Source organism: Helicoverpa armigera, chromosome 5, assembly GCF_030705265.1.
Source record: "Helicoverpa armigera isolate CAAS_96S chromosome 5, ASM3070526v1, whole genome shotgun sequence".
Lineage (NCBI taxonomy): Eukaryota > Metazoa > Arthropoda > Insecta > Lepidoptera > Noctuidae > Helicoverpa > Helicoverpa armigera.
In genome coordinates this window covers 2,178,118-2,204,619 of record NC_087124.1, presented here as the reverse complement: position 1 = coordinate 2,204,619, position 26,502 = coordinate 2,178,118, and the positions used below count along the sequence as shown (strand labels likewise).

The following is a 26,502-nucleotide window of genomic DNA, read 5'->3' as shown; positions in this document are numbered from 1 at the left end:
AGTAAATCCTTTTTAAAGAATTTATTTTGTGGCCAAAAAGGTTTTAATAAAAATGCCTGGCTTCCGAGAATTTTTTGACACAAATAAATTATTTTTAAACAAATTTGAAATTTTCAAACCGTTTGACAAAAGAATTCAATAATCTCATTATACGAGAAAATTTCGTGTCCTATACACATGCAGTGATACGTAACAATTTTTTATAGTTTTTTTTTATTTCTAACGTTTGATGATAAATTAAACTGAAGTAAATTCATTACCAGAATTTCGGCACCAAATTTTTTGTGAATTTTACAAAAATGAGGGAAATCGTCCACATCCAGGCCGGGCAATGCGGAAATCAGATCGGAGCCAAGGTAAGGATCTTATTACTCCACTACGTACTTACATATTCGTTACATATCCCACGCCGCCGTCAGACTCGAAAAAGACAAGTTCCTAGGGACTCTAATAAGTCGTAGTAGGCTTTATGTCATCCCCGTGCTTATTGTTAACTATTTCTGTTCCAGTTCTGGGAAGTGATCTCTGACGAGCACGGCATCGACTCCACGGGTGCCTACAATGGAGACTCCGATCTGCAATTAGAACGCATCAACGTCTACTACAATGAGGCTTCGGGCGGCAAGTACGTGCCGCGCGCGGTCCTGGTAGACCTCGAGCCCGGCACCATGGACTCCGTGCGCTCCGGACCCTTCGGACAAATCTTCCGCCCTGACAACTTCGTATTCGGACAGTCAGGCGCTGGAAACAACTGGGCCAAGGGTCACTACACAGAGGGCGCTGAACTGGTTGACTCAGTACTCGATGTCGTACGGAAGGAAGCCGAGGGTTGCGACTGCCTCCAAGGCTTCCAGCTAACTCATTCTCTTGGAGGTGGAACAGGCTCTGGAATGGGGACTCTCCTTATTTCGAAAATCAGGGAAGAATACCCTGATAGGATAATGAACACCTTCTCCGTAGTCCCTAGCCCGAAAGTATCGGATACTGTAGTAGAGCCGTACAACGCGACCCTCTCTGTACATCAGTTGGTCGAAAATACCGATGAAACCTACTGTATAGATAACGAGGCGCTATATGACATCTGTTTCCGAACCCTGAAGCTGACGACCCCAACCTACGGTGACTTGAATCACCTGGTATCTGCGACTATGTCAGGCGTGACAACGTGTCTCAGGTTCCCTGGGCAACTGAACGCGGACCTGAGGAAGCTCGCCGTGAATATGGTACCTTTCCCACGGCTACATTTCTTCATGCCTGGTTTCGCTCCGCTGACGTCACGCGGCAGCCAGCAGTACCGCGCCCTGACGGTGCCGGAGCTCACGCAGCAAATGTTTGACGCGAAGAACATGATGGCGGCTTGTGACCCGCGCCATGGGCGATACCTAACCGTCGCCGCAGTGTTCCGCGGACGCATGTCCATGAAGGAAGTGGACGAGCAGATGCTCAATATCCAGAACAAGAACAGCAGTTACTTTGTCGAATGGATCCCGAACAACGTCAAGACCGCCGTCTGCGATATACCTCCCCGTGGTTTGAAGATGTCTGCTACCTTTATTGGAAATACCACCGCTATACAGGAGCTGTTCAAGAGGATTTCTGAGCAGTTCACTGCTATGTTTAGAAGGAAGGCTTTCTTGCACTGGTACACTGGTGAAGGTATGGATGAGATGGAGTTCACCGAGGCGGAGAGTAACATGAACGACCTGGTGTCGGAGTACCAGCAGTACCAGGACGCGACGGCGGATGACGAGGGCGAGTTCGAGGAGGAAGTGGAGGATGAGTGAATGTTGAATGTTTTGTGCCTGTCCAATGTATTGTATTGTCCATGTGCTTGTTTAGTGTTAGGCGTAACTATTCGTTTTGATGTTATTTTATTTGTTACAATAAACGCTAAGTAACAATATTGACTTTGATTTTATGATTAAACTAGCTTTCCGTCCGCCAGTTCACCCGCGTTCCGAAATAACTGCCATCCGTAGCCGGATGGTGTGACAAACTATATCGATCTCCCTTCTAATTTTCAGCTAAAACGGTTTAGCCATTCTTGAGTTATGTGTAACTAAAACGATTTCTTTTATATAATTGTATAGATTAGATTCTAACTTTTTCGAGCGGTCATATCATATGCCTACGCAACCCAGCGCTTAGTACGAGGTGCTGTTATTTGTGGCAGAAGGCAGTTGTCCCACCAACGACGAGAAAACTACTAACTATCGGCTATTTCCTCGCTCAAGAAACGTACAATAGATATACTTTCCAAGTGAACAAAAGAGATGCATATACAAATAGTTGATCGCTGACTGTTCACACTGCCGGCGAGCACTCGCTTCACTAGTTTGTCGCTGAGCGACAAAAGCTATGAAAGATAACACTCGCTCGGCGACACTCGCCAAGCGTTTAGAACTCACGCCGAGAGAGCAACCAGTGGTCATTTCTCTACAGTGCGTATCTAGCGAGCGAGTGATGCGAGTAATCGCCCGCCTCACTCGCACTACGCACTCGCTCCCCGCGTCTCGCTAACTCGTTTCTAGTTCTAGCTCTACTCGTTACTCGTTAATCGTTGCCGGTGAGACAAGTGCCGAACACCCAACACGGTTTCTCCCCACTCCATCTTTCCCCTTCAACAAAACGTCCATTTGAAACCAATAATTTATTAAATACAAAATAAATACATAATCAGGTTTCATCAAAGTCATTGGCCTCTTCATCTTCACCTTCAAAATCCTGGTCATCAGCGCTCGCGTCCTGATACTGTTGGTACTCCGATATCAAATCGCAAAGGTTATGATCAGCATCAGCAAAGTCTGATTCTTCCATACCCTCGCAGATGTACCAGTGGAGGAACGCTTTCTTCCTGAACATGGACGTGAACTGCTCCGCAATTCGCTTGAACAACTCTTGGATAGCTGTCGTATTCCCTATAAACGTCGAAGACATCTTCAACCCTCGTGGAGGTATATCGCAAACAGCAGTCTTCACGTTGTTAGGAATCCATTCCACAAAGAAGTCCTTGTTCTTACACTGAATGTTGCACATCTGTTCGTCTACCTCCTTCATGGACATACGACCGCGGAAGATTGCAGCGACTGTCAAATACCTGCCGTGTCGAGGATCGCAAGCGGCCATCATGTTCTTCGCATCAAACATTTGATGGGTCAGCTCTGGCACGGTTAGAGCTCGGTATTTCTGGGACCCTCTTGCCGTCAGCGGCGCAAACCCGGGCATGAAGAAGTGTAGCCTTGGGAATGGTATCATGTTGACGGCTAGCTTTCTCAAATCTGCGTTCAGTTGTCCAGGGAACCTGAGGCACGTCGTCACTCCTGACATGGTCGTAGATACCAAGTGGTTCAGGTCGCCGTATGTTGGAGTCCGCAGCTTCAGCGTGCGAAAACAGATGTGATACAAAGCCTCGTTGTCTATACAGTAGGATTGTGTTGAATTCTCGATCAGCTGATTTATTGCTAAAGTTGCATTGTAAGGCTCTACGACTGTGTCAGAGACCCTAGGACTGGGTACCACAGAGTACGTAGCAGAAATCCTATCAGGGTACTCCTCAGTCAAATTCGCTAAAAGCAGCGTTCCTAAGCCAGAGCCAGTACCGCCACCAAGTGAATGCACAACTTGGAATCCTTGCAGACAATCACAGCCTTCAGCCTCTTTTCGCACCACATCTAGGACAGATTCAAGCAAATCTGCGCCTTCGGTGTAGTAGCCTTTAGCCCAGTTATTACCTGCACCGGTAACGCCGTATACGATGTTGTCTGGCCTGAATATTTCTCCATAAACTCCAGCTCTTAAAGTGTCCATGGTGCCTGGTTCGAGGTCCACTAACACCGCTCGGGGAACATATTTGCAGCCTGATCCTTCATTGTAGTAAACGTTGATGCGTTCTAACTGAAGGTCGCAGTCACCCGTGTAGCAACCATTTGGGTCGATCCCGTGTTCATCGGAGATCACCTCCCAGAACTGAAATTGAAGAAATACTTAAACATAATATTAGGAACATTATCGGATAAGACTTACTAGAATCATTTATACTTTAAAGTAAACAATTGGAAAACTATCCTGGGACATGATAAGGAATTCATTGTTTGTAAGATTAGTCATTGAACATCCTTGGCAGTCGTAATGGGTAGTCAGAAGCCAGTTAGTCTGACACCAGTCTAACCAAGGGGTATTGGGTTGCCCGGGTAACTGGGTTGAGGGAGTCAAATAGGGCAGTCGCTCCTTGTAAAGAACTGGTACTTAGCTACATCCGGTTAGACTGGAAGCCGACCCCAACATAGTTGGGAAAAAGGCTCGGAGGATGATGTATGTTTGTAAGATTAGTTAACGTATGGTTAAAGTAGACAAAAATGGCTATCTTCGTTAAAAATCTACTAAAATACTTACTTTCGCTCCAATCTGGTTACCACACCTCCCAACTTGAATGTGGACTATTTCTCTCATTGCAACAGCGAATTTATCAACAAAAGAAATATAATCGAAAATGTATCTTAAAAAAACTAATAAAATACACAAAACTTGTTACATACGCCTACATCTAATTAGTAAGAAAATAAAACTAATTATAACTACAAAGGCGTTGTTTCATGGCCGTAGAGAGTTCATCTATAAACATGACCGTGCATGGTTGTAGCCCACTAGATCTGGCAAATCTAAAAATAAAATCTTATTACTAGCCTGGATTTAATAACGAAAAGTATTTTTTAGACATGGCTCAGTACATAATATATGTATAAGTTCCAAATCTCTACTAAACTAGAAAATTACAAAGAATACATAATCACAGTCAAATACAGAAGGTTTTGTATAAAAAGGTGGAATTCAAAAACAACAAATTCAGAAATAACTTTAATAATAAAAAATATAGATAAAATCACAAAACAACAGTTACATCATAATTGCGTCGTGCTTATAAAAATGCAAAATACAAATTAATATTCTAGCTGAATATTATTAATTATGTTACATTAATTTACTATGAGTAAGGACTCCTTCGTGCTAAAACTTCTCTTGCAAAGTACAACCTGTGTGGCAAACCATTATTTTATTAAGTCACATATCATTGCGGTTTTCTCTCTCGAATAGATAAGCAGAGATGCATCTTTAGCTCACTCATACTTTATACACCAGTAAATACAGAACAGACTGTCACGTAAACTTCGTCCATTCAATTTTTACTTAGGTACATCTTGCTGACAAATTGCTGTTACATTGAAAAATGATCCCTATTGTATAGCAGTAAGAGCCATGTTTGAATAAAGTGGAGTGAACACGTTGCGATGCAAGTCGATCTTATGTGTAGGAATAGAGGTTCATTTGTCAATGTTATAACTGTACAGTCGAGAAAGTAATCAAAGATTCCATATAGAAATCTAAACAATTCATATAGGACCTCATGTCTCCTATTTCTGACAGATATTTATATGCTCTTTGTATAGCTAAGATAAAATGCCTCTTCCTGGCCTATGAACTAACTTGATAAAAAGTATTTTATAGCTCCAATATTCAAATTAGTTACACAACCTCAGTATTGTATATAGTGACTTAAATGACGTTATATTATAAAACTTCTAATTTTGTATGGATATCGTACTTGTCGACTTTCATTTATGTTTTAATTCTTTTAGGCGCTTATCAATGCATTAATTGATATAAACCACGCCAAGTTTTAAACTGTTATTCTGACAAAAATCATTGAAGATACGTAATTTATTATTGTAATTTTAAGTACTCGACCATGCAAATTCTTCAATGCATAAATTACTTCTGCCCGGAATTTAGCTACGGACCGCCATTGACTTTAACGAGAACTATTCAATTATGAATTTACTTTATAGGTATCAATATCAAGTAAGCTGCCGATGCAATTTTGTCAAGACTTTTGCATCGTATATAAAATTGACATAAAATTATTATTGCACTAAATAGGTACTTAAAACTAATTATTTTAAGGACATAATTCAAGCATAATATTTGTTAAATTATGACTAGCTCCGTATTTAGGATGGTACTATAGCTATTCAGTGCTGTGTGTCAAACATATTACGTTGATATGTTTTATTTATTGTAGGATTTTAAACTGAGATTTGATCAAGATTCATCCCGATTTAAATTATGCTGGCGTCCATGTTGCCGAAAATAAATCTTCAAATATGGCGCCCGACTAAACTTGGCGCCTTGTATCTCCAGTAAAGGGTAATAAATGTAAATAAACGCATTGCAATAATATCTTACTTGCTATTTAGAAGATTTTCGAACTGGCAACAGTCTACAGTATCAAGACCAACCTCAGTGTTTATGGTAACATTATATTGAATTGTAGGTATTTAAACATTTTTAGTGTCTGTCACTTAAATAGGAGTGCGTAGTATTTTTACGACACAAAATTTATAAAAAACAATCAATAATATCATGTGAAAAACTTTGAAATATCAATGTCACAGCATTACAACCATTAAAATATTTATTAAAAATGTATAAATACTTACAAAAAACATCCTTAATTTAAACCAGCACCTTATTCTTCAACAAATACAGGTTAGCGTAAACATTTTTTTTACTTGACAACACTGGTACATAGAACGCTCTGAACACTTGATGGGACTTTTGAGCGTCGAGTATGGCAACACTGGATATTATTTCCCATGATGGATCTTTGTGGTAGGCTGGTTCGAGGGCTGAAGGTTTTCCAATGGAAGAGTCTACTAAGTAGTGGCATTCACTTGGTTTTATGTAGGTCCTGTTGTCACCTTTGTTCATGTTGTTGAAGTGAGGATGAATGAGACGAGTTGCTGAAATAAAATAATAAAAGTTTCAGGTATATATTATTCGAGTTACATTTCTGGGACTTCTTCATTGTGGTGATGTTAACAGAACAGAAAAAGGCAGTATTGAATCAACATGTATTTTCAATCACATAAAATTAAAATTGTGTCTACATGTTTAACCCGTTATAATGACTCCCATATTAAAATTGAGAAAGTTAGTAAGGACATAACGTTTGGTACTATTCCAGGCTCAAACGGTTTAACGGATTTTGATGAAACTTGGCAGTTTATAGCTTGTACATCAGAACAACATATGCTACCATTGTGTGTGTTGCTGTAAGGTGCCGGCAACTGCCCAGTAAACTCGCTGGGTATGAGCCTGACGCTGTAGGCGGGCGGCAGGTGGAAGCTGGAGGCAGGTCATGGAGCATGTAGTGTACATACCATTGTGTGTGTTGCTGTAAGGCGCCGGCAGCTGCCCAGTAAACTCGCTGGGTATGAGCCTGACGCTGTAGGCGGGCGGCAGGTGGAAGCTGGAGGCAGGTCATGGAGCATGTAGTGTACATACCATTGTGTGTGTTGCTGTAAGGCGCCGGCAGCTGCCCAGTAAACTCGCTGGGTATGAGCCTGACGCTGTAGGCGGGCGGCAGGTGGAAGCTGGAGGCAGGTCATGGAGCATGTAGTGTACATACCATTGTGTGTGTTGCTGTAAGGCGCCGGCAGCTGCCCAGTAAACTCGCTGGGTATGAGCCTGACGCTGTAGGCGGGCGGCAGGTGGAAGCTGGAGGCAGGTCATGGAGCATGTAGTGTACATACCATTGTGTGTGTTGCTGTAAGGCGCCGGCAGCTGCCCAGTAAACTCGCTGGGTATGAGCCTGACGCTGTAGGCGGGCGGCAGGTGGAAGCTGGAGGCAGGTCATGGAGCATGTAGTGTACATACCATTGTGTGTGTTGCTGTAAGGCGCCGGCAGCTGCCCAGTAAACTCGCTGGGTATGAGCCTGACGCTGTAGGCGGGCGGCAGGTGGAAGCTGGAGGGCGAGCGGTGCCACTCCTTGCCGAAGCACAGCCGCAGCTCCACGTCTTCAGGAGCTGGGGGTAAGTCACGGAGTATCCGCATGGGGGCGTTGTAGTTCGTATATAGGGCTGCTATGCGGGATAGACCTGCAAGTTGAGATATGAAAATGTTCAGACAGGAGTAGCGTGATCGAGAAGTGGGCCTACTGACAGCAAGCGCGACACGTGAAGCTTCGCGTTTCGCTGTTTTGATGATTGTCAATTGTTTAATGGCTGCAAAGACCAATAGCTATCTGCCATCTTGTTTCAAAAGAAAAACTGATTAAGAAAAGCGTCATTTTATTTTAATCGAAATGTATAGTTTCTGTTTAATTTTATATAGTAGTCGAAGAGTTTTTTCTTGATGAAATATTTCACTGATTGGTCTTCTCACAAAGTCCTAGTATAATCACGATGAAATATAACCCGCCAAGAATCTCAACTCACCAGCAACCCCCGCTATAAGCACACACATGACCATCAGCGGGCCGGTATAAGCTAGATAATGTCGCCTTTCTCTCTCTCTGCGCCAACGAAACAGTTCGGTACCGACAGCGAACGTCATCTTCTGTAGGCAGTCCAGAGCTATGGCTCCGGAGAGAATGATCATACTGTACGCGGGGTAGAGGAATCTGCGGAAGAAGATGGTAATATTGATTTTTATTTATTTATTTACAATTTATGTACACACACATAATAAGAAAGAAGACAGGAAAGAAAGAATTTTTGTGTGATAAAGTTACTCAATTTGTTCTTTTCTCGCAAAGATATTTAAAACAATCATACTACTGTTGTAAAGAAGATTTCGTTTTGTTCTTTTTACCTTGAAGTTTAGCTTACAAACAGATCTTTTTGGTCCCAAAACGCTAAGAAACTGCTGCAACGATTTGAAAAGTCCTTTCACTGTTGGGAGGCTACACTATCCCCGGATCACATAAGCAACATTTTCACGTTATGGCATGGTATAATCATGGGCACGAATCTTGAGCTTGAGAAGTAATTTATTGGATCCCTTTTGTGGTATGAAGTGAGGCGCACTGCGGGTTGTTCGAAAGAGATACCGCGGCCCTGGTACATAAAAGGCCTACGACGGAACACGACGGTTTTTAGTCAGTAAGAGTCTGACACTCCCTCACAGCTGCTAACCCACAGCGGGAGGGGTCATTTGATGATTTTGACGTCGTTAAAAAAAAAAAGTGAGGCGCGGGGGCGGGCTAAAGCGGTGATTGGCCCGCAGTGCATCGGATCATAACCGTCACTCGGGATTGGTTCTTTGCTAATAAATCACTTCTGCGCAGATGAAGGTCAGGGCTCAAGATTCGTGCCGATAACTATACGTCTGCATTTGTAAAGGCCCCAGTACACGTTGGCCTGTGTTGGGCCAAGCTGTGCAAAGCACAAATGTAGGCCACAATCAAATGGTGTTTACACATTGGCGCATGGCTCATTGCTGCCTGGCAAGCCACTTGCGATGGACGTCGAAGTAATCAAGGCTTCGGCTATTTATTTGTACACTACTATACATATTTTTATTATACTACACTACTATATATATTTATATTATACTACACTGCTATATTTACTACTATATTTATTTTTACACGCAACACAAAAGTGTATTTTATCCTCAGCGGTCGGTGACGAACTAAACATTGGCCGAATGTGTAAACACCACACGCCAAGCTGGGCCAAGATTCCTTTGATGTGTGCCCAAAAAACCGACAACTCGCCGAATGCGCGCCAACCTTGACAAATGTCCGCCAACCTGCACCAATACCCCGTGTACACATTGGTGATGGCGTGTTTTGGCCGCACTTGGGCCAACGTGTACTGGGGCCTTAAGATCAGACACAGATTCTGGATTTTGACTGCTTTCAACTGAGCCATGGACCATGGAGCACCTAAAGTTGAAATGATATGATTTCAAACTATAGCCCGTTAATACCTCTCCTCCTTATGCGGCTGCAGCATGAAGACAGCGAGCCACAGTACGAGCGGCAGCAGGTCCAGCCAGTACGGAGCACAGAACATCGCCCGCGCTGTCGACCGGGACGTCATCGCGGTGCAGGCTACTAGGTATACTGGGGATGATAGCGCTAGCACCTGTAAGTGGAATGGGATATTTGAAGGTTGGAAAGGTTAACTTTCAAATCAGGCAGTCAAGGGTCGCCAACGATAGGGTTACTGCGTCATAATAACGGTACAGGAATGTACGACGACAGGCATTTTCAGATTGTGAGTAATAATGAACAAAATCACGAGCTGTTTTCTAGATGCTCACGTCATGATTGCTTGTGGTTCGGAACGGTAGCTTTAGTCATTTGATAAGTAAGAAATTCTAATGTTAGGGACAAATAACAATCTTTACTATTCAAACTGAATTATTATAATTGAGCGCTCTTTTCTAACACAGGATTATTCCCACTACCTCACAAAAAAAAGAATAAATTAATAGAAAAGTAACTCACCCAAACAATATTAAAGTTCAAGAATCCATTCACAAAGTAATAAGTCCAGGGTTCCACTCCATACAAATCAGGTCCATGTTCGGTGAATATATTATAGGCGACTATATTCCACGGTGCCACTACCAGTCTACCGTAATGCCATGAATCAACCAGTACTGTTGGCACCAGGATAACGATAAGGGAAATGATAGACCACTTCAGAAAGTCGACAATTTGTCCCTTCATTAATACCATGTCGATTGCTATGGGGACGCCTAGGAGCGCTGTGAATGGCCAGCCTGTTGGGAAGAGAAAATATTGAGTTAGAACTACGCAAAATTGTTTTGTTATTATCATAGGAGTCACGAGTATAATAGAGATTTGTCACTGGTAGTCAGAACCCAAAACCCAGTAGGGTTGGGTACAGTTCTTGTAACACTCAATGTTTAAACTGTATTCTAAACACAACTGCACAAAGACAAAGCACGCAATCTTCCGTGACAACAAAAAGTTATGGGAGGACTATAATTGGGCTGAGAAAACAATGGTACTCAGCTTCATAAGGATAAGAATGGAAGCTGATCCCAATATAGATTGGAAAAAGGCTAGGCAGTTGATGACACAAAATAGCTTACTAAGCAGCGTAGAGGCGGCAGTCAAGAATATAGCGGTGGGGTAACGTCTGCGCCACCAGCAAGCGAGCGCAGCGCTGCACAACGCGCTGCTCCACGCAGATGGAAGCATTGCAGAACTGCTCGCGAACATACCGGCGGCTGGGAGTGTCATGGCTAGCCAGACGCGGCCTACGTGGACGCCGAATTCGTGGCATATTGCTCTGGGAAAGATAAAAAAAAAATTACTTCAAGTTTTTGATACTCTTTCATACTTTCATTTACTTGCATACAATATTTCCCTTCTCTGTTATTATATTCTAATTTTAGTTGACTTGATATACTTACAAAAAACTTTTTTCTGGGATTATTCATTTTGAGTCACCAATTTCGATTCTTGATATCTGATAGACAGATACAGCAGGCATTTGCCAGAAATACTATGTTTTTTTTAAGTTGTTAATAAAATAGCTAAGCAGATGCTATGATTTCTCTTATTTACTCTTGCGATATGTATTTTGTAATATAACTTACTTATAAAACATAAGCTCAGCGCAAGCCGACAGGACCGCTAGTAGCACTCGAAGGGAGTAGAACACAGAGACAGGAGTCATGAACCAGGCCAGTATCTTGGCGGGCACAGCAAACAACCAGAGTGGCATGTATGAGCGGATAGCGTACACCGGACTGTACTCCCATGTTTGGAGACCACTGCCGTATACTGGAAATTATATACATTTTTAAATGATTTATTTTCAGTAAAAGTTGAAAAAAAAAATTATTTATTTATTATTTTTTATTTCAAATTGGCTTTTGCAGTCTTCACACACTTTTTACAAGGTTCCAAAAAGTATGGACACTTTTTAAGTAAACAGTATGTTTACAAGGACACAATTGGAAGAAGTTATACAATTTTATATTTATATAAGTACATATTAATATAAGTACATATGTATTTTTTATAATACATGTTGCTACAAAATCAAGGCAATGTATACAAAAGTCATTTGTCTTTTTATGCAAAATTTATGTAATTCAATTGAGTAACATAAGTATACATTCCAAGAGCACAGCAGAATACATTCAATACTTGGTACATCTAAAATAAATTTCTAGTTTAGGGTAAACTGGGTACGGTTGTGCCAGGGTACGGTAGTGACAGTCGCAGTTGTAACGAAACTATACGTAAAACGGGGGAGGTTGTGAGGGAGAAAGACGTGGCTCACAAGCCTAAACACGTTCCCCAGTATTGCGTTAGCCGGCGCACGACGTTGACGTAAGCAGGAGCCCACATTGCTTTTCAACAATCAAAAGTAAGTATTTTTGTTCGATTTCGTTTCCTAATTACTGTTATTTTTATACAGATAGATTATCTTGTTATTTTTTTCTTTAAAAGTTGAATATTAATATTTAATTACAAGTGATTTCTTTTTACGTAAAGTATTTGGCAAAGTCATGGCGATTTTTTGTTTTCAAAATGATGCGTTGGGTACGGTTGTGTCAATTTTTGGAATACGGTTGTGACGAATATCTTTACATATAATAAATCTCATATTATTGTTTTTTGCTTTTAGATGTCCAGGATACGTTTGCGGAAGACCGAAAGAGCGCAGTGTGATATCAAAAAATAAAAAAATGCCGATGAAGAAGTGAAACAAGGGATTTCGTACGTGTAGCTCAAGCTACAAGCCTTTCTACAGCTACAAGTTTGAACAGAGCAAATGTTGTTTTGTTGATTGTTAAAACTATGTTTGTAAGCTTATTATGTTAAACATTTCTACAATAAAAGATATTATAGACCATTTTGATATATGTTTATGCATGTCACAACCGCCCTTGGTATGTGGCCGGTTGTGACACTTTCCCATTTTTTTTTAAATTGATCTTATGAGTAATACATTGTATTAAGGAACAATATATGAGTGTTTTTACGTACACAAATGTACAAATTGCGATACAAGTTCCTTTCCTGCGAGCTAATTAGTCAAATATCAAAATTATTGGTGATCAAACGAAAATTGGCACAACTGTACCCAGTCTACCCTACTTACCTAAATAATGCAATGGCTCCCAATAGTTATAAGTTTCATCACAATCAGCTACATGACCCCAGTATGCGGACACAATACGGGCAGTCAGCAGCAGACCTAGAGCTACTGCTCCACCAGGATATGCTATACTCCGCAGGTCTGACGGAGCATTGGTTACAAGGAACTCCCTGAAAGTACACATGAGATATATGAACATGATTTAATGAATTGCTTTTATTGTAAGTGTTGATGTATTTTTGAGGTTCCACTAGTGTCTGGAGAGAGCTACTAACGGAACCCAGATAAAAAGTTGCCAATTTTCAAGCTCTAAGCTGTGTGTACCAAGGATTTATTTGGAAATTTCTCGTTGTTTATTAAAATTTTAGTATGGTTTGTATGTGGCTAATATGAAGTTGTCAGTGGAAGGATATCAAGTGGAATTTTAGGTTCCTCTGTAATGGAAATAATGGAACAAATAGATATAAAGTAATGAAATATATTAGAACACAAGAAATGCAGCAACTTTAAATTACTCTCTGACTCAAAAAGAGAATAATAGTCATGGTATTGTTTGTTGTCACAGAAACAAAAGACAACAAGGTAACATGGATCAGTCTTTGATTTATAAAAATAAAATAAATATTGGATCATTCTCACAAGATAAATAGTTTCATTTCAAACTACTTGTTAATCTAGTTAGATTCCAATAGGACTGGATTTTAATGGAAAGTTAGTAATTATTATTGCAAATACACCGTAAACAAAAACAATGACATAATATTAGGCACTATATTACATTTGACAGTGACTAATGTGCTATTTACAAAAAAAATAACACTTGAGACTAAAATAGTTTGTTGTTAGTATAGCATCATGCTTAATTAACGTCAGCAGACGGTTTTTACCTTTGTTTGAGTACGGAAACGTCTGGATAAGCGCCAAACTGTAGTACCACCAACAAATTAGAGCATTGGAGAGCCAAAATAAAAATTATAATAACCTATAAATGATGCCAAGTGGTTTAATACCGCAAAACATTGAAGCAAGTTTAGATTTTAATAATAGAAATTAATATAAGCGTGTTTATTTATAGTAAACCGGCTTACTACATACCCTTCGGTAGCTTTTCGCTTCCCTTTGCTAAAGCTGGTCGCCCTTTTCGCTCCATTCTTATTGTGTATACTTCGTTGTCTTGCCGTAAGTGGCATTGTGTTATTAAGTAACTCGTCTAATTCATTTAATTCACAATTTTAGGCGTATAAAATTAACGTAAATCAGATTTATTTTCAGAAATAGTTTAGTTTACGTGCAATATCTACGTAAGAAAAATGACACTGACAGATATGTGACACATACCGTCATCGCCTTTTTAGCATTTGTGAAGCTAGCTTTGGAAATAACTGCTTCGATCCTTTTTTGTGATCTTCTTCAATTTAAGAGCCCAGCTCTTGTCGGTGCAGCTCCTTCCATTTACGCCTATCTAGCGCCAACTCCTGAACTTCCTTATACGTCACAACATTCACCTTCTCTTTAATTTGTTTCATGTAGCTGTACCTTGAACGACCCCTTCCCCTCTTTCCTTCGACTTTCCCTTCCACGATGTTTTTTTATGAAATCGTCGTGACGTATAAGGTGTCCTATAATTTTTCCTCTCCTGTTCTCTATGCTATGTAATTGATGCTATTACAAAATGTGCTGTAGTGGTTTTGGATAGCCATAGAATAGCTGTGAAAGCAGTACTTTATTCATGGAAGTTACTTCCTGCCTATGACGTTCTTAACTGTGCTCGTTGAGTCAATTTGCTAATATGATGATGCTGGTAAAAGACATAGATGAAGCCCATACTTTATTTTGGGGTATCAACGACTACAAAACCATTAAGACTGTACTGTCAATCGAGTACTCGAGTAATGTAATGTAATCGATCAAACGGGTGTGCGGGCCAAATTGATCACAGCCATTCACAGCAATCGTGTAGTTGATTTAAAATCGCAGTAACTACTGGCCAGCCGTGTTCTTCTGGTATTCTGTTCAACAATTGCTAAAGTAGGTTTTAATGAAACAATAAATTCAACATTTATATACATATTTATTAGACAAAAATATAAATACAGTGTCGTTACAACGTACATTCGTACATACATCCTAAAATTCTCACTATGTATATGGTGTAGAATTATTAATTTCTACTTTACAGTTAAATGTCATAGAGTACACAGTAAATGGAGTACTAACTCGTCGGAATAGCGGCTATTAAAGGAGTGTTTCTCAAAGATGGATGTCCCGTGATACACCGTAATGTAATTGATAAATATCGTATATCACCGCCTATTTTGTGCCGGAGAACTACACAATTTTATTTATAAATTGATGTAAACATTCAACTATTTTATTACGATAGTAACATTATAAACGAAGGAAGTACATAATTAGGCCAGCTAATTGCCACTAAAATATTGCAAGAAAATCTTACACCATAATTTAGTAGGTAAGTACCTAAGATTGTGGAAGAAAAGTTCAGGGAAACAGTATATGGGGAATGGGATTTTTGTAACTAGCATAGATACAAGATTTATGATACATTCAAATATCAGGGCCCTACATCTAGTGCTACGTTCACAAGCGCGCGTTCAACTCTACATTCAACGAGCACATTCACGTTCACGACCATGTAAACGGTACGCCCGAGCCCGTGAACGCGCCTGTGAACGTGAATGCTGCGAATCGGGCAAGTGTCGGTTTTTTGGCAAAGTTCAAAGGATGAATGAGCGCCCGGCGACTGTTTACACTCGCGCAGTCAGTCTCTCCTGCACTTTCGCGTTGAATGGATCTTCATTCAACGTTGCTAAGAAAGTCGCTACGATCTGAGATTACAACATGGCGGAATGGTCAACGTCGTTCATCATTTTGTTTCTTTTTCCAATAAAAATAAGTTAAGGCAAAGGATATGGCAGCTACAACACCGAGATCCTCGCTGCTCGCCATTCTTGAACTGTCTGATACATCGGCGGGCGTGTGAACTGCTTGAATGTCCGCCGGCCCGGGACGGGCTGCATGCCGCGCGTGTGACCGTAGCATTAGGTTGGGACGATACTAACAAAAAATATCGATATTAGTACTTATAACAGTACTCAAACCAATGTATTGATATTCACGAAAAATTAGAAGCAAGTAACAGTCCTAGTATTTTTCATTATAATACTACATTTGCTACTGTTAACACGTGTGCTGTAATGTAACAATTATTTCAGTAAATAACTCGCATCCCTTGTATCGAATCAACCCTTAAAACGTTATAATCACATCTCACACAATTTTTTCTTATTTGAGCTGCTCATGACACATTGAAGTTTATTAGTATATAATAGTTAATTTCGACAATGTTTTTTATTGAGTCCCTAAACCTATTCTATAGTATTGTCATCTAAATTTGATAAGTGAGAATAATGATAGAAATAGGTACACTATTTTAGAGTCTATAATTTAGTACAGATCAACAAGAAACATTCAAATACACAATGGTAGAAATTCTATAGTATACATTTTTATACAGTAAAATCATCGACCAACTATTAGATATGTTTTTTCGGAAACTGAGCAGCTCAAACCAAACAAATTTATCAACTAATAGCAGTCCCTTTAAACAAGAAACAGTGAAATTGCTTATAGATGGCAGTTTTTTGACCTTTATTGTATGATTTATGTCTAAAAACTACCACCTGTAACACAAATAATTTTCTCGTTTATAGAAACCAGGCACATATTATTGTTCAATGCTTTCTTCTTGAACGCACCACTGTCCAACCAGGGTCAACATCTTCGTCCATAGGTTCTGGTGCTGCATTTGAAGTATTTGATGATGTGGCTGGGGGATTGGAAGTACCGTTGACATAGGGAGTGTCTCCTTCGTCTTCCCCACTACTGGATGTCGAGTCATCGTCTGGGTTGCCGTGGCACTGAGAAAGTAGTAAGAAGGTTTGAAAAAATTTTACATATGATATTTAAAACAAAGTATAACTAGGAATACAGCACACAGATTATTATTATTCCTTTAATTCCTTAAACCAGGTAACATTATGGGTCTCTTGTTAGTTTTCTCTCTGTTATTAATTCATTTAGATTTTTAAACACTCCATTTACTCCATACTCTGTGGTTATATAAATGAGAGACAGGATTTTAAATTTCTCCTATGGGGCTTATTTCAAAATTCTATCACTATTATGCAAAACAAATAGATAGAATATTGGGAAAGGCTATTGGGACATAGAAGAGATGCAACTTACTTGTGGGGGAACAGATTCGTGTATAGGCTGGCTCAGCCATATTTGACATTTAGGCATGGCGTCAAGTCTAGCTCGGCACTCGTCATGTCGCCCTTCCCGCAATAGATTTAGAAACTGGAGGAGTAATACTGCTATTTCTGAAAATTATGTAAAATTTTGGATTATAATTATCTTTTACTAAATTATGGGGATGGCTATGCTGTTTTCAGGTGGGTTTTAGCTGGTGGCAGAGGTGAGTGAGGGTTAAGAGCCAATGAAAGTACTTATACTTGCTATTACAATCCACCATTGAGATTGGCAAACTATAACACTTGATTTCAAACAAAAAACTGTCTAATTGCATTTTGTAGATTAGTTACATAGCTTCTTCATTGTACTTAAAATTACCCAAAATAGTAAAGGCGGAGGGTGAGGGATCTTCAAAAGATGCTGATTTTCAGCCTACTTCGAATTAATGACTTGTTTCTTTAACAAAATTTAAGTTATTATCTGAGCTTCAGAAGCATTTATATCATAGTAAGTGACCTCTTCAGCAAACACATACCTTTAGGCGAGTCATCATGACAGACAGTCTCAAACTCCTCATCCATGAGATCCTCAATTACTTCAGTAAGCTCATCCCGGTCCACAACGTTCTCAACACAGTACCTTGCTATGTACACTGACATTAACTGTGCAGTCTGTAAAAAAAAAGAAATAATTTAAACTTAGATAGACTTACTACAAAAACTTAAACATTTGTTTTACACTGTCTAAAAAAATTGTGGCTGCAAAATGAACCATATGTCAACGTCATAATCTGTAATTTTTTTTGACAGTTCTTAAACTGACGTTTAAAAGTTTTTGTGGTAAGACGGAGAATATTTTTTTTACTAAAGGTTCAAGTTTTTTTTTTGGCTTGGTTTCAATAAAATATGCTGGTAAGTAGGGCATGCAATTTCGGTAAAACAAAAATTACCGGTACAAATTCGGTAATAAAAATATTTTTACCGGTAAACCGGTAAAACGGTAAATTTTGTATTTTTTTTTAAGTGTGTATTATAACAATAAGATTGGGTAGTCTTAAAGCAAAAACTAAATAAATATGCAAAGTATAAGGTGGTAAATGTTTTTTGTGACGTGAGCCTTAACAAAAAACATGTCAGTACCATCCGTACGCGATGTCGCCGACAAAATGCAAGAGAAACGGCTGCGATGGTTCGGACATGTAAACACAGAGTACATTTTATATAGGGTATAGAGTCGTCACTCAAGTCATTTTGCGAAATGTATAGAGTATAGCGCCATCTGGTGCTTTGTGCAAGCTACTTTCGCTTGCCGCCGGGCTTCTTCGTGGCGATTTTTTATTTAATTTTATTGAGAATTTTATTTAGGAAATTAAAATAAAACAAAGTAAATAATACAAAAATCTATTTTATTTTTTTTAATCGTTTTGTACAATAAGCAAGTGCTAATTTTTGGACAATATCATTTTCTTCAAAATCAGTTCTGGACCCCGTTAATAATTTATTTGTGTTTTTGCACCAGTGATATACAAATAAATTGAGTACAAGTTGCTCAATTTTTAAAATAACTTCACTTTTATGTTTCTGGCATTTTATAAAGCTATAGTCAATAACTATTGATAATATAGTTTTGATGTATTGCATTATATTGTCGATAATCGGTTTTTTTCTTAATATCCTCATGACCACATCTTGAATGTTAGAAAAACACTTTATTAATGGAAGTGATGGATATGTGAGGCAAGTTTTATTATGAGAATATTCCCTTTCCTGAATTGAACTATTAATTGTGTCTTTATTATGTAATGATTCTTTGCACAAACTGCACTTTATTTTTAACTTGCGCAGCACATATCCAGTAATATAATCAATTTGTGATCTTATTTTTGGATCACTCCTTTTAATTTCTACATCTTTAAAGATGTGGTCACTATCTACGTCATCAAATTCGACTTCTGTTGTACGATCTGACCTCTCATTTGTCTTAAAAAACATGTTCTTTAATTATTTAAATATAATGCAGGAATCAACTTCACAATTTGACCCTGGTGAATGTACACTGCTCATATTGTTAATTAGCAGTGAGGCAAAAGCTGATTCAAAGGAAGCGCAAGAAGGAGAAATATTGCGGCACCCATGGCTTCTTATGCTTCCGAAAAAGTTTTCTAATGGGTCTTGGTTGAAGTGGCGCATCCAAAGAGAGGTCAGATTGTATTTTTTTTGTAATACATCTACAAGATATTCTATATTATCAATAGTGTGTAACCAGTTTTTAACTGAGGGTACAGTAACTGATTTTCCATTTTGTTTTTGGAACCTCATAGTACTCAAAACCGGCTTAGCCTGGGACCAAATTTTTTTATGGCTTGAACTTGGTGATACTGGGCCCAGCAGTAGTTTTCGTCCTCTCTTTTTAAAGTTGTCAAAACTACCATTCACTGAGTCAAACAACTCATCAAAGAACTTGAGCAGTGCAGCTGTGTCCTCACATTCTTGAGGAAGTACTCCATCACCTGAAATAACATGGTTGTCATTATATTGACTGCTCACAGCTTCATATGTATATACAGAGGGTCTTTACATATAAAATTGGTGTTTTAGAAAATGGGTTACCTTAAATAAACTGAACATGATTGGATCAGGAAATCAGATTAGATAACCACAAAATTTAAGTTATATCTTATTAAATATTTAATTGTCGATTCTAATATTATTAAAAGGAAAGATTTGATTGTATGTTTGGATTGAATAGGACCTGAAACTGCTTGACCGATTTTAAAAATTATTTCACTGTTGCATTAGGTTAGTATATTCATTATCCCCGGTGAATATAAGTTATATTTTATCCAGGTACTGAAAGAAGTTTCTCAGGACGCGGGTGACACCGCGGGAAGCAGCTAGTATATGATAAATACATAAAGAAAATATATTATACTCACGAGTTAATGTCCCTAAGTGACCAGCTACAGTCCGGCTGAATATTTGAGTAGCACATTTCACCTTCATTTTGGAGATTTTTTGTGGGATCACATGTCTGTCTGTTAATTTAGGCATTAACCTAATGCCATCATATAGTCCATCTCTCTTATACAATGTGACAATATGATCCCACTTTCCAGTGACATTCCTCCCATTTAAATGAGCTTTTAAATCTGCTTTCACTAAATTATTTCTTATTCCTTTTATGAGGTGAGGGGGATCATATAAGGGCACTACTTCATCACCATCTATTTCAAAAACGTTGTTTTTAAATTCTTTACTATTTCTTGCATAGCTCATCTTTGTCTCATTTATTAGCCAGTTTATAGCACTTACATTGGTTGCGCCTTGGTCACAAACCGTTGCCAATACTTTTAAGCCTATGGACTTCAGTTTTCTAATGATAGTTTTTATCTGACTAACTAGTTCCATAGCTGATGTGGTTGAGGCACAAAACGTATATGCCAAAGGCTGTTTGTAATTTCTAATGATCCCCCTAATCATAAAAACCAATGCATGGTCAGCTATGTTTCTCTTCCTGTTTTTGCCATCATCAATAAATCCCGTTATACAGTCTCTTCTTTTACTGTAATCAAAATGTGGTGCAAGTGCTACTTCATCAAAAAGTAGTATGCATAACTTGTCATTTTTCTTCATTTTCTCCACTTTACTCCTTAGCTGTTCAAACAAGTTATCATTTAGCCCTGGCTTGAGAGCTGCTCTGGTTATCATACGACTTAACGTTAATGGTGAGGGTAAAACAAAAAAATTTCTGAGCCAGCGATATGACCTAGGACCCTGTTTGTAGAGGGCTAAGGCCATTACTTTTTCATTTTTAGTGAATCGCCTCCCCAATTTTTTCTTCCCAATTTCCCTGAATTGCAGGTGAGTAAATATTGATGCTGCAGGTGTAAAATCCTGTATGGCCTTTTGGAATGAAGTATTTTCAGACAATTTTAATGCCTTTTTCAGCTTATCTGCTATTGCCTCTTTAGACTTTTGAAGTTTTCTTATTTTCTTGTTTAATCCAATCACTTCAGGATTATATAATGTAGTTCTCTTCAATTTACCTGAAAATAAAATTTAAATAATAAGTTACTGTCTAAAATTAAGGTCATCTTGAGCGCTCTGGGCCATCAACCTCATTGTGATCTAACTCATCTTCTAATGTCTACACTATAAGACTGAGCAATTTCTGTGTGAAAATACAATGTAAAATTTTATTAGTTGACGAAACTTCACAGATGTGAGGTTTCATAATTTCAAGTACAACATATTTTGCAGTTTTATGTATTAATTTAATAAATTAGATCTTAATTACACAATCATCTCTCTTCTGACACTCATTTTTCAAATTGCCCATCATTCTTTATCCATTAGTAAAGGAATTAGCTTGTGCTAACATTAAACAAAGTTACCCTAGAAAATTTAGAATTTAATCTATTATATGCAGATATTTTAGTGAACACTGAATATTGGATTAGACTTGCTTCAACAGATGCTCACAGTAACTTAAATCTTGCATAAGCATGCACTTACCCTTTGGCAAAGAAGTCACAATTTTGGATATTGATGGAGCACGTTGAACCAGAAATTCAGATGTCAATGGTGGAGCTGTTGATGTAGATGGTTGAAAGGTTGACGTGGACGGTTGAGCTTGAGAGTATTCCAGGTTGGATATTTCTTGCAAAGGTCTTCTTGTTAGAGTGGTTTGAAAACCTGTAAGGAATAAAAATCACTTAGTAACATTATACATAACAATATAAATATACTTCATTGACTACAGTTTCAGGGTACATTTTAGTTGTTTGGCTTTCTTACTACACACCACCACATAAAATTAATCCAATAATATCTACTCATAAATCTTGCACAAGACGTCAGGCTCAGCAGCCACTCCTGGCACCAATGACGAAGTTTATTTGTGTTCTAAAGATGATTATGGACTATTCAAAATTAAAAAGAATATAAAAATTACCTCGCAAGTTTAATGAAGGTACTGCATTTGGGCTGAGTCTCTTACTCCAGGTGCGGTCTTTTTCATCAAAGTGTGCATGGCACACTCGATAATAGTTAAATATAGTTTGATCTTCTTTTACAAAAAGATCACCACCAATAGCATTGACCCATAATTTGAATCTCTCTGGTTCCTTGTTTGGGTTTGGAAATAAATGCAGGATAACATTATCTGCCCCTGTAAAGTAAAAAACTATTGTCAGTTACTATAGGTAACATGACATCTAATCACAAAACACTTGCACTAAACACTAATCAAAGTGATACAGGCCTTCAAGCGATGTTATTTTGTTCCTCATCCTCAATTCATATATCCTATTCAACAAGCCATGAGCCAAAAGGTAAATAAAGAAAACACGTCACATTTTAATGTGTTTCATGTTGGAGAATGAAGTCTTTTTAAATAGGTTCTTTTACATGTAAACAATTCAATATATAATTAATTAAAATGAAGAAAATAATTTACAGCATTTATGATATTTGATTTCAAATAAGTCTGAAAGGATTACAAAAGTTCTACAGACATTGTTCTAAAATATCATTTCTAAAGTTGTCAGTGTATTACTTCAATAGTTATTGTTAAAAATATGTTCAGTACTTCAATCATGACATATAAAGAAGAACCCTTTTTATAGTTTGTCTCACGGCTTGTTAAGTAAGAAAATGAAAGAATATGAAGCACATTTTGTTTAAAAAGGAAACATGCCCCGGAGATAACCCACTGACCAAAACTTTTTAAAGTTGTATTATATATTTTTTTTATAACAGTAGTGCAGTAGTGCAAGAGAATCACATCCACATTTATTTATTGGTTTGTACATGAATTAATAGTGATATTCCTTAGTTTAAAAAACACACATAGATTGGATGTGGCTTGGATTTTTGTTTATTTGTATGTTTTCTTGTTTGTTTCTCGTTGACGCGCAAAACGGCTGGACGGATTTTGACGAAACTTGGCACACACTTAAGGCCTTATTAATAAACACGGAGCAAAATTACTCCAAGTTCAAACCTTTCAAAATATATGGCTATTCCTTCGTTATTCCAGGCGTAAGTTTACTCCGTGTTTAGGCGTAAGTGGCATAGAGGGTAACTTAGATTAACACATAGGCTACTTTTTATTCGGGTGTTAAGTAGTTCAATCAGGATGCGGGTAAAACCAAGGGAAGCAACTAGGTGGTTACACATAATTTTAAATGTACTTACGGGTTTTGCTGCAGGCACAACATCTTTTCATAGGCATGGTCGACAAAATCCAATTCACAGTGCAAAACAAAGTCCTAGTTTTCAGCCACAAGTCAGAAGATAAAGACGGGAATATCGGAGTCCAGGTAAAAGCCAAGTCAGTCGATGATAGCGGTAATATCGGAATCCAAGTAATAGCCAGGTCAGTCGAAAAGAGAAAAAACACAATAAACGCATCCATTCACTTCAGAAGAAAATAAACGGACTGAGATTTTGAAATCAAAACACAACGTTTCGTTCCAGAACGAATGACCATAACTGATATTTATTAAAATAAAAATAAATTATATTTTTCAATTAAATTTAAGACAATCAGTAGTAGCTATTAATAGTATAAGTAAATAAAATATAAAATTATTTCTTTTTCTTAGCTATTTTGTACATTTCTAAGTTTGCTACAGAGATTTTATACAAGAGTGTCTGCGTGAAATGAAAAATAAACATATGACAACGATGTTGTGTTGTTACAACAACAAAAAAAAAATCAGTGTTACCAATTAATATAAAAAATACTATATTTTTTTAAAATAACGCCATCTTCAGACAATGGCAATAAACTTTTTAAAGATTCTCTCAGGTTGTTTGAAGTTATGAGACCATGCATGTAAAAAGGAGTGACACCCACAGAACATATATACCCTAACTGAGGACATCGGCAATGTGAATGTGATACTCAATCTCAATATACTCGGTCAAAGGCGCAAAGGCAGGCCGAAACCGTGGTGGTTGAGCGTCGTATAATGAATGACATGAAAATCTGCGAACTCGAAGAGGAAGATGTCTATTCAGGAGGATAGAGCGAAGTGGAAGAAGGAAGATACGGAAAGCCGACCCCGTCACAAGACGGGATAAACGCTAAGAATTACCGTAAAAAAATATATTTTTCATTGAAGAGAAAGCCCTTTTTTATGGTAAATCATCAAATGACAGACTCTTTCTGTCTAAAACCCATGTTTTTTAGTAGGCGTTTTATGGACCAGGGTCGCGGTAACTCTTTCGAACAATCCCGCGGCCCCGAAAGGCCTTGGCCCTGCTGGACCCCACTGGGTTTGCTAACATCTCCCTGAGGAGCCCGTGGAACAACGCGCGCCGCTGACACGGGTCTGTTGTCTATGCAGACGGTGGAACGATGAGCCACCCGAACTCACCGCCCACAGACCGACGCCTATGGTGGCCGGGAGTGGTCTCTCGACCCTTGGCGCCCGTGGTAAGACACCACGGGAGCCAAGGGTCCACTACAGCGGCTGGGATGAGAGGTGCTACTCGCAGTCGCTCCGCCGTCTCCTTCTCGAGCATGACTGCTTCGCAGAAGGAGGCGACGGCTTCCCATTCCCTCTAGCTCCGGACCATGGCTTGAACCAGGGAAAGATGCGAAAGGTCGCCGCTGCCTATTGCCTCGACAACAACATGGCGATACCCTTCCCAGGCAGTGCGCACCTGGACTGTGTGCTCCACCGTGTCCTCAGAGCTGTCCGCATGGTGGTGAAGTAAAAGCCCTTGCTCAGTAAGGTCATAGAGTAGGTAAAATAAGCATTAGCTACATTTGTACCTAGTATGAGCTGACAGCTATGAGGAAAAACAGAATAACCGAATGAATACAATTTGTTTAGATTTTATAAATTAAGATGAGAAAGAAGATTTGTATCTAACCTAGAGATAATTAAAGACACACAAGTTTACTTTCCTAAAAAACAGCAACTTTAACACTTTTACAATACGTCATGTATGCAACATTACATTATATTCAGGCTACATAACAAATATTTGACGTTAAATGAACAATTGCTATATTTTATCAGAAAAACGTAAAAACCGGTAAATTACCGGTTTCATATTATTTTTACCGGTAATTTAAAACTCGCAAAAATGGGCGATTTACCGGTAAAAACGAAACCGGTTAACCGGTATTGCATGCCCTACTGGTAAGGCATCATACCATAAAAAGCAGGTTATCAATCTGCATGTTTATTTTTTGGTTGTTTGATGGAATTCAAATTTATTTTTTTATAGCTGTCCATCCCTTATCTGTCATACATATGATTTTGTAGATCATCATCTACGAAAGGGTAGTAGTAAAATATATAAAAGAGCTGTAATATTAAAATGTCAGACATAGATGGAATGAAAGTTTCTTAACCTTCACAGTAATATAGCCACACACAAGCCACAGCCAAGCCAAGAGCTGACCTAAGTACAAGTACTAGTAACTTAAGTAATCATCTAGGGCACACAGATCATGTTTCAAGTTGACAATATGGCATAATATTATCCCAGATATAGCCATGTTTATAAAACAAAACTTTCTTGTAATATAAACTATAACTCTCGTGTTAGGCTTGTTACCAGTCAACTGGACCAACCACGGATGCGTATGTTATTTAATTCATGCGGGCTGAAGAAACAACAGTGTATACATAGTATTTTTCACTAAGTATAGTATGTACGTGTGTATATTTAACGCCTGCGTAGTGCTATACTACGCAGGCGTTTTCACAGCAGTTTTAGCAGTTATCAATGAAGAGGACATTCTGTTATAAAGTTTATTACTGTTAATTATAAATATAATAACTTCGTTTGATAGTTTTACCTTTTCGCCTCCAGGAGCTCCCATTCCATGTTCGACGGCAAGCTGCAACGCAGTCCAGTTGTTCAATACGAGATCAACAATCGGTTTAAATTCATCGTACAACATTTTCACGGATTATTTTATTCACTTTACTAGAAAATATTTAGATTATAGACATTCTCACATTTTTATAACCTCTTCACGTTTTTTTATCGATTAGACACGATTGACAGTTGACAACTAGTCTCCGTTCGGAAACTGTAAGGCATCTTCACCCGAAGTGTGATTCGCACTTCGGGCGCGTTAGCCGTAACATTAAATAAGAAAGCTATGGATTTACTCTCTTAACGAATTTCTCAAGAAAGAATCTTTATCCTATCTTTAAAATTATTAAAATATACTTAATTATGTTTTTGAACGTCACGTCTATACAAGAAATGGCGGCAAAATTCTTCACTTCGTTCAAATGGTTCAAATAAATATTCAAAATCA

General features: G+C 38.5%; 4 protein-coding genes and 1 long non-coding RNA gene across 5 annotated transcripts; 2 read left to right on the top strand and 3 right to left on the bottom strand.

Annotated features, from left to right (window-relative positions):
* Nucleotides 1–138: 138 nt before the first annotated feature.
* Nucleotides 139–1,901, top strand: LOC110383084 (tubulin beta chain). Its single transcript, XM_021343807.3, has 2 exons — nucleotides 139–356; nucleotides 510–1,901. Exons 1-2 carry the CDS (start codon nucleotides 300–302, stop codon nucleotides 1,782–1,784), a joined length of 1,332 nt encoding a protein of 443 aa, XP_021199482.1. The 5' UTR covers nucleotides 139–299; the 3' UTR covers nucleotides 1,785–1,901.
* Nucleotides 1,902–2,645: 744 nt separating this feature from the next.
* LOC110383086 (tubulin beta chain) lies at nucleotides 2,646–4,622 on the bottom strand. Its single transcript, XM_021343809.3, has 2 exons — nucleotides 4,393–4,622; nucleotides 2,646–3,966 (listed from the first exon to the last, which is right to left on the bottom strand). The coding sequence occupies exons 1-2, from the start codon at nucleotides 4,447–4,449 to the stop codon at nucleotides 2,677–2,679; spliced, it is 1,347 nt and encodes a 448-aa protein (XP_021199484.1). The 5' UTR covers nucleotides 4,450–4,622; the 3' UTR covers nucleotides 2,646–2,676.
* Nucleotides 4,623–4,841: 219 nt separating this feature from the next.
* Nucleotides 4,842–14,264, bottom strand: LOC110383088 (alpha-1,2-mannosyltransferase ALG9). The gene is made up of 9 exons (XM_064034648.1): nucleotides 14,029–14,264; nucleotides 12,937–13,103; nucleotides 11,420–11,606; nucleotides 10,910–11,109; nucleotides 10,296–10,573; nucleotides 9,773–9,930; nucleotides 8,275–8,459; nucleotides 7,714–7,935; nucleotides 4,842–6,797 (listed from the first exon to the last, which is right to left on the bottom strand). Exons 1-9 carry the CDS (start codon nucleotides 14,121–14,123, stop codon nucleotides 6,511–6,513), a joined length of 1,779 nt encoding a protein of 592 aa, XP_063890718.1. The 5' UTR covers nucleotides 14,124–14,264; the 3' UTR covers nucleotides 4,842–6,510.
* On the top strand, nucleotides 12,012–12,691 carry LOC135116903 (uncharacterized). Its single transcript, XR_010276472.1, has 2 exons — nucleotides 12,012–12,198; nucleotides 12,460–12,691. It is a non-coding gene; the product is annotated as an uncharacterized LOC135116903 (long non-coding RNA).
* Nucleotides 14,265–14,984: 720 nt separating the features above from the next.
* On the bottom strand, nucleotides 14,985–26,264 carry LOC110383087 (uncharacterized). Its single transcript, XM_021343810.3, has 4 exons — nucleotides 26,032–26,264; nucleotides 17,744–17,879; nucleotides 17,200–17,336; nucleotides 14,985–16,871 (listed from the first exon to the last, which is right to left on the bottom strand). Exons 1-4 carry the CDS (start codon nucleotides 26,134–26,136, stop codon nucleotides 16,686–16,688), a joined length of 564 nt encoding a protein of 187 aa, XP_021199485.3. The 5' UTR covers nucleotides 26,137–26,264; the 3' UTR covers nucleotides 14,985–16,685.
* Nucleotides 26,265–26,502: the final 238 nt, after the last annotated feature.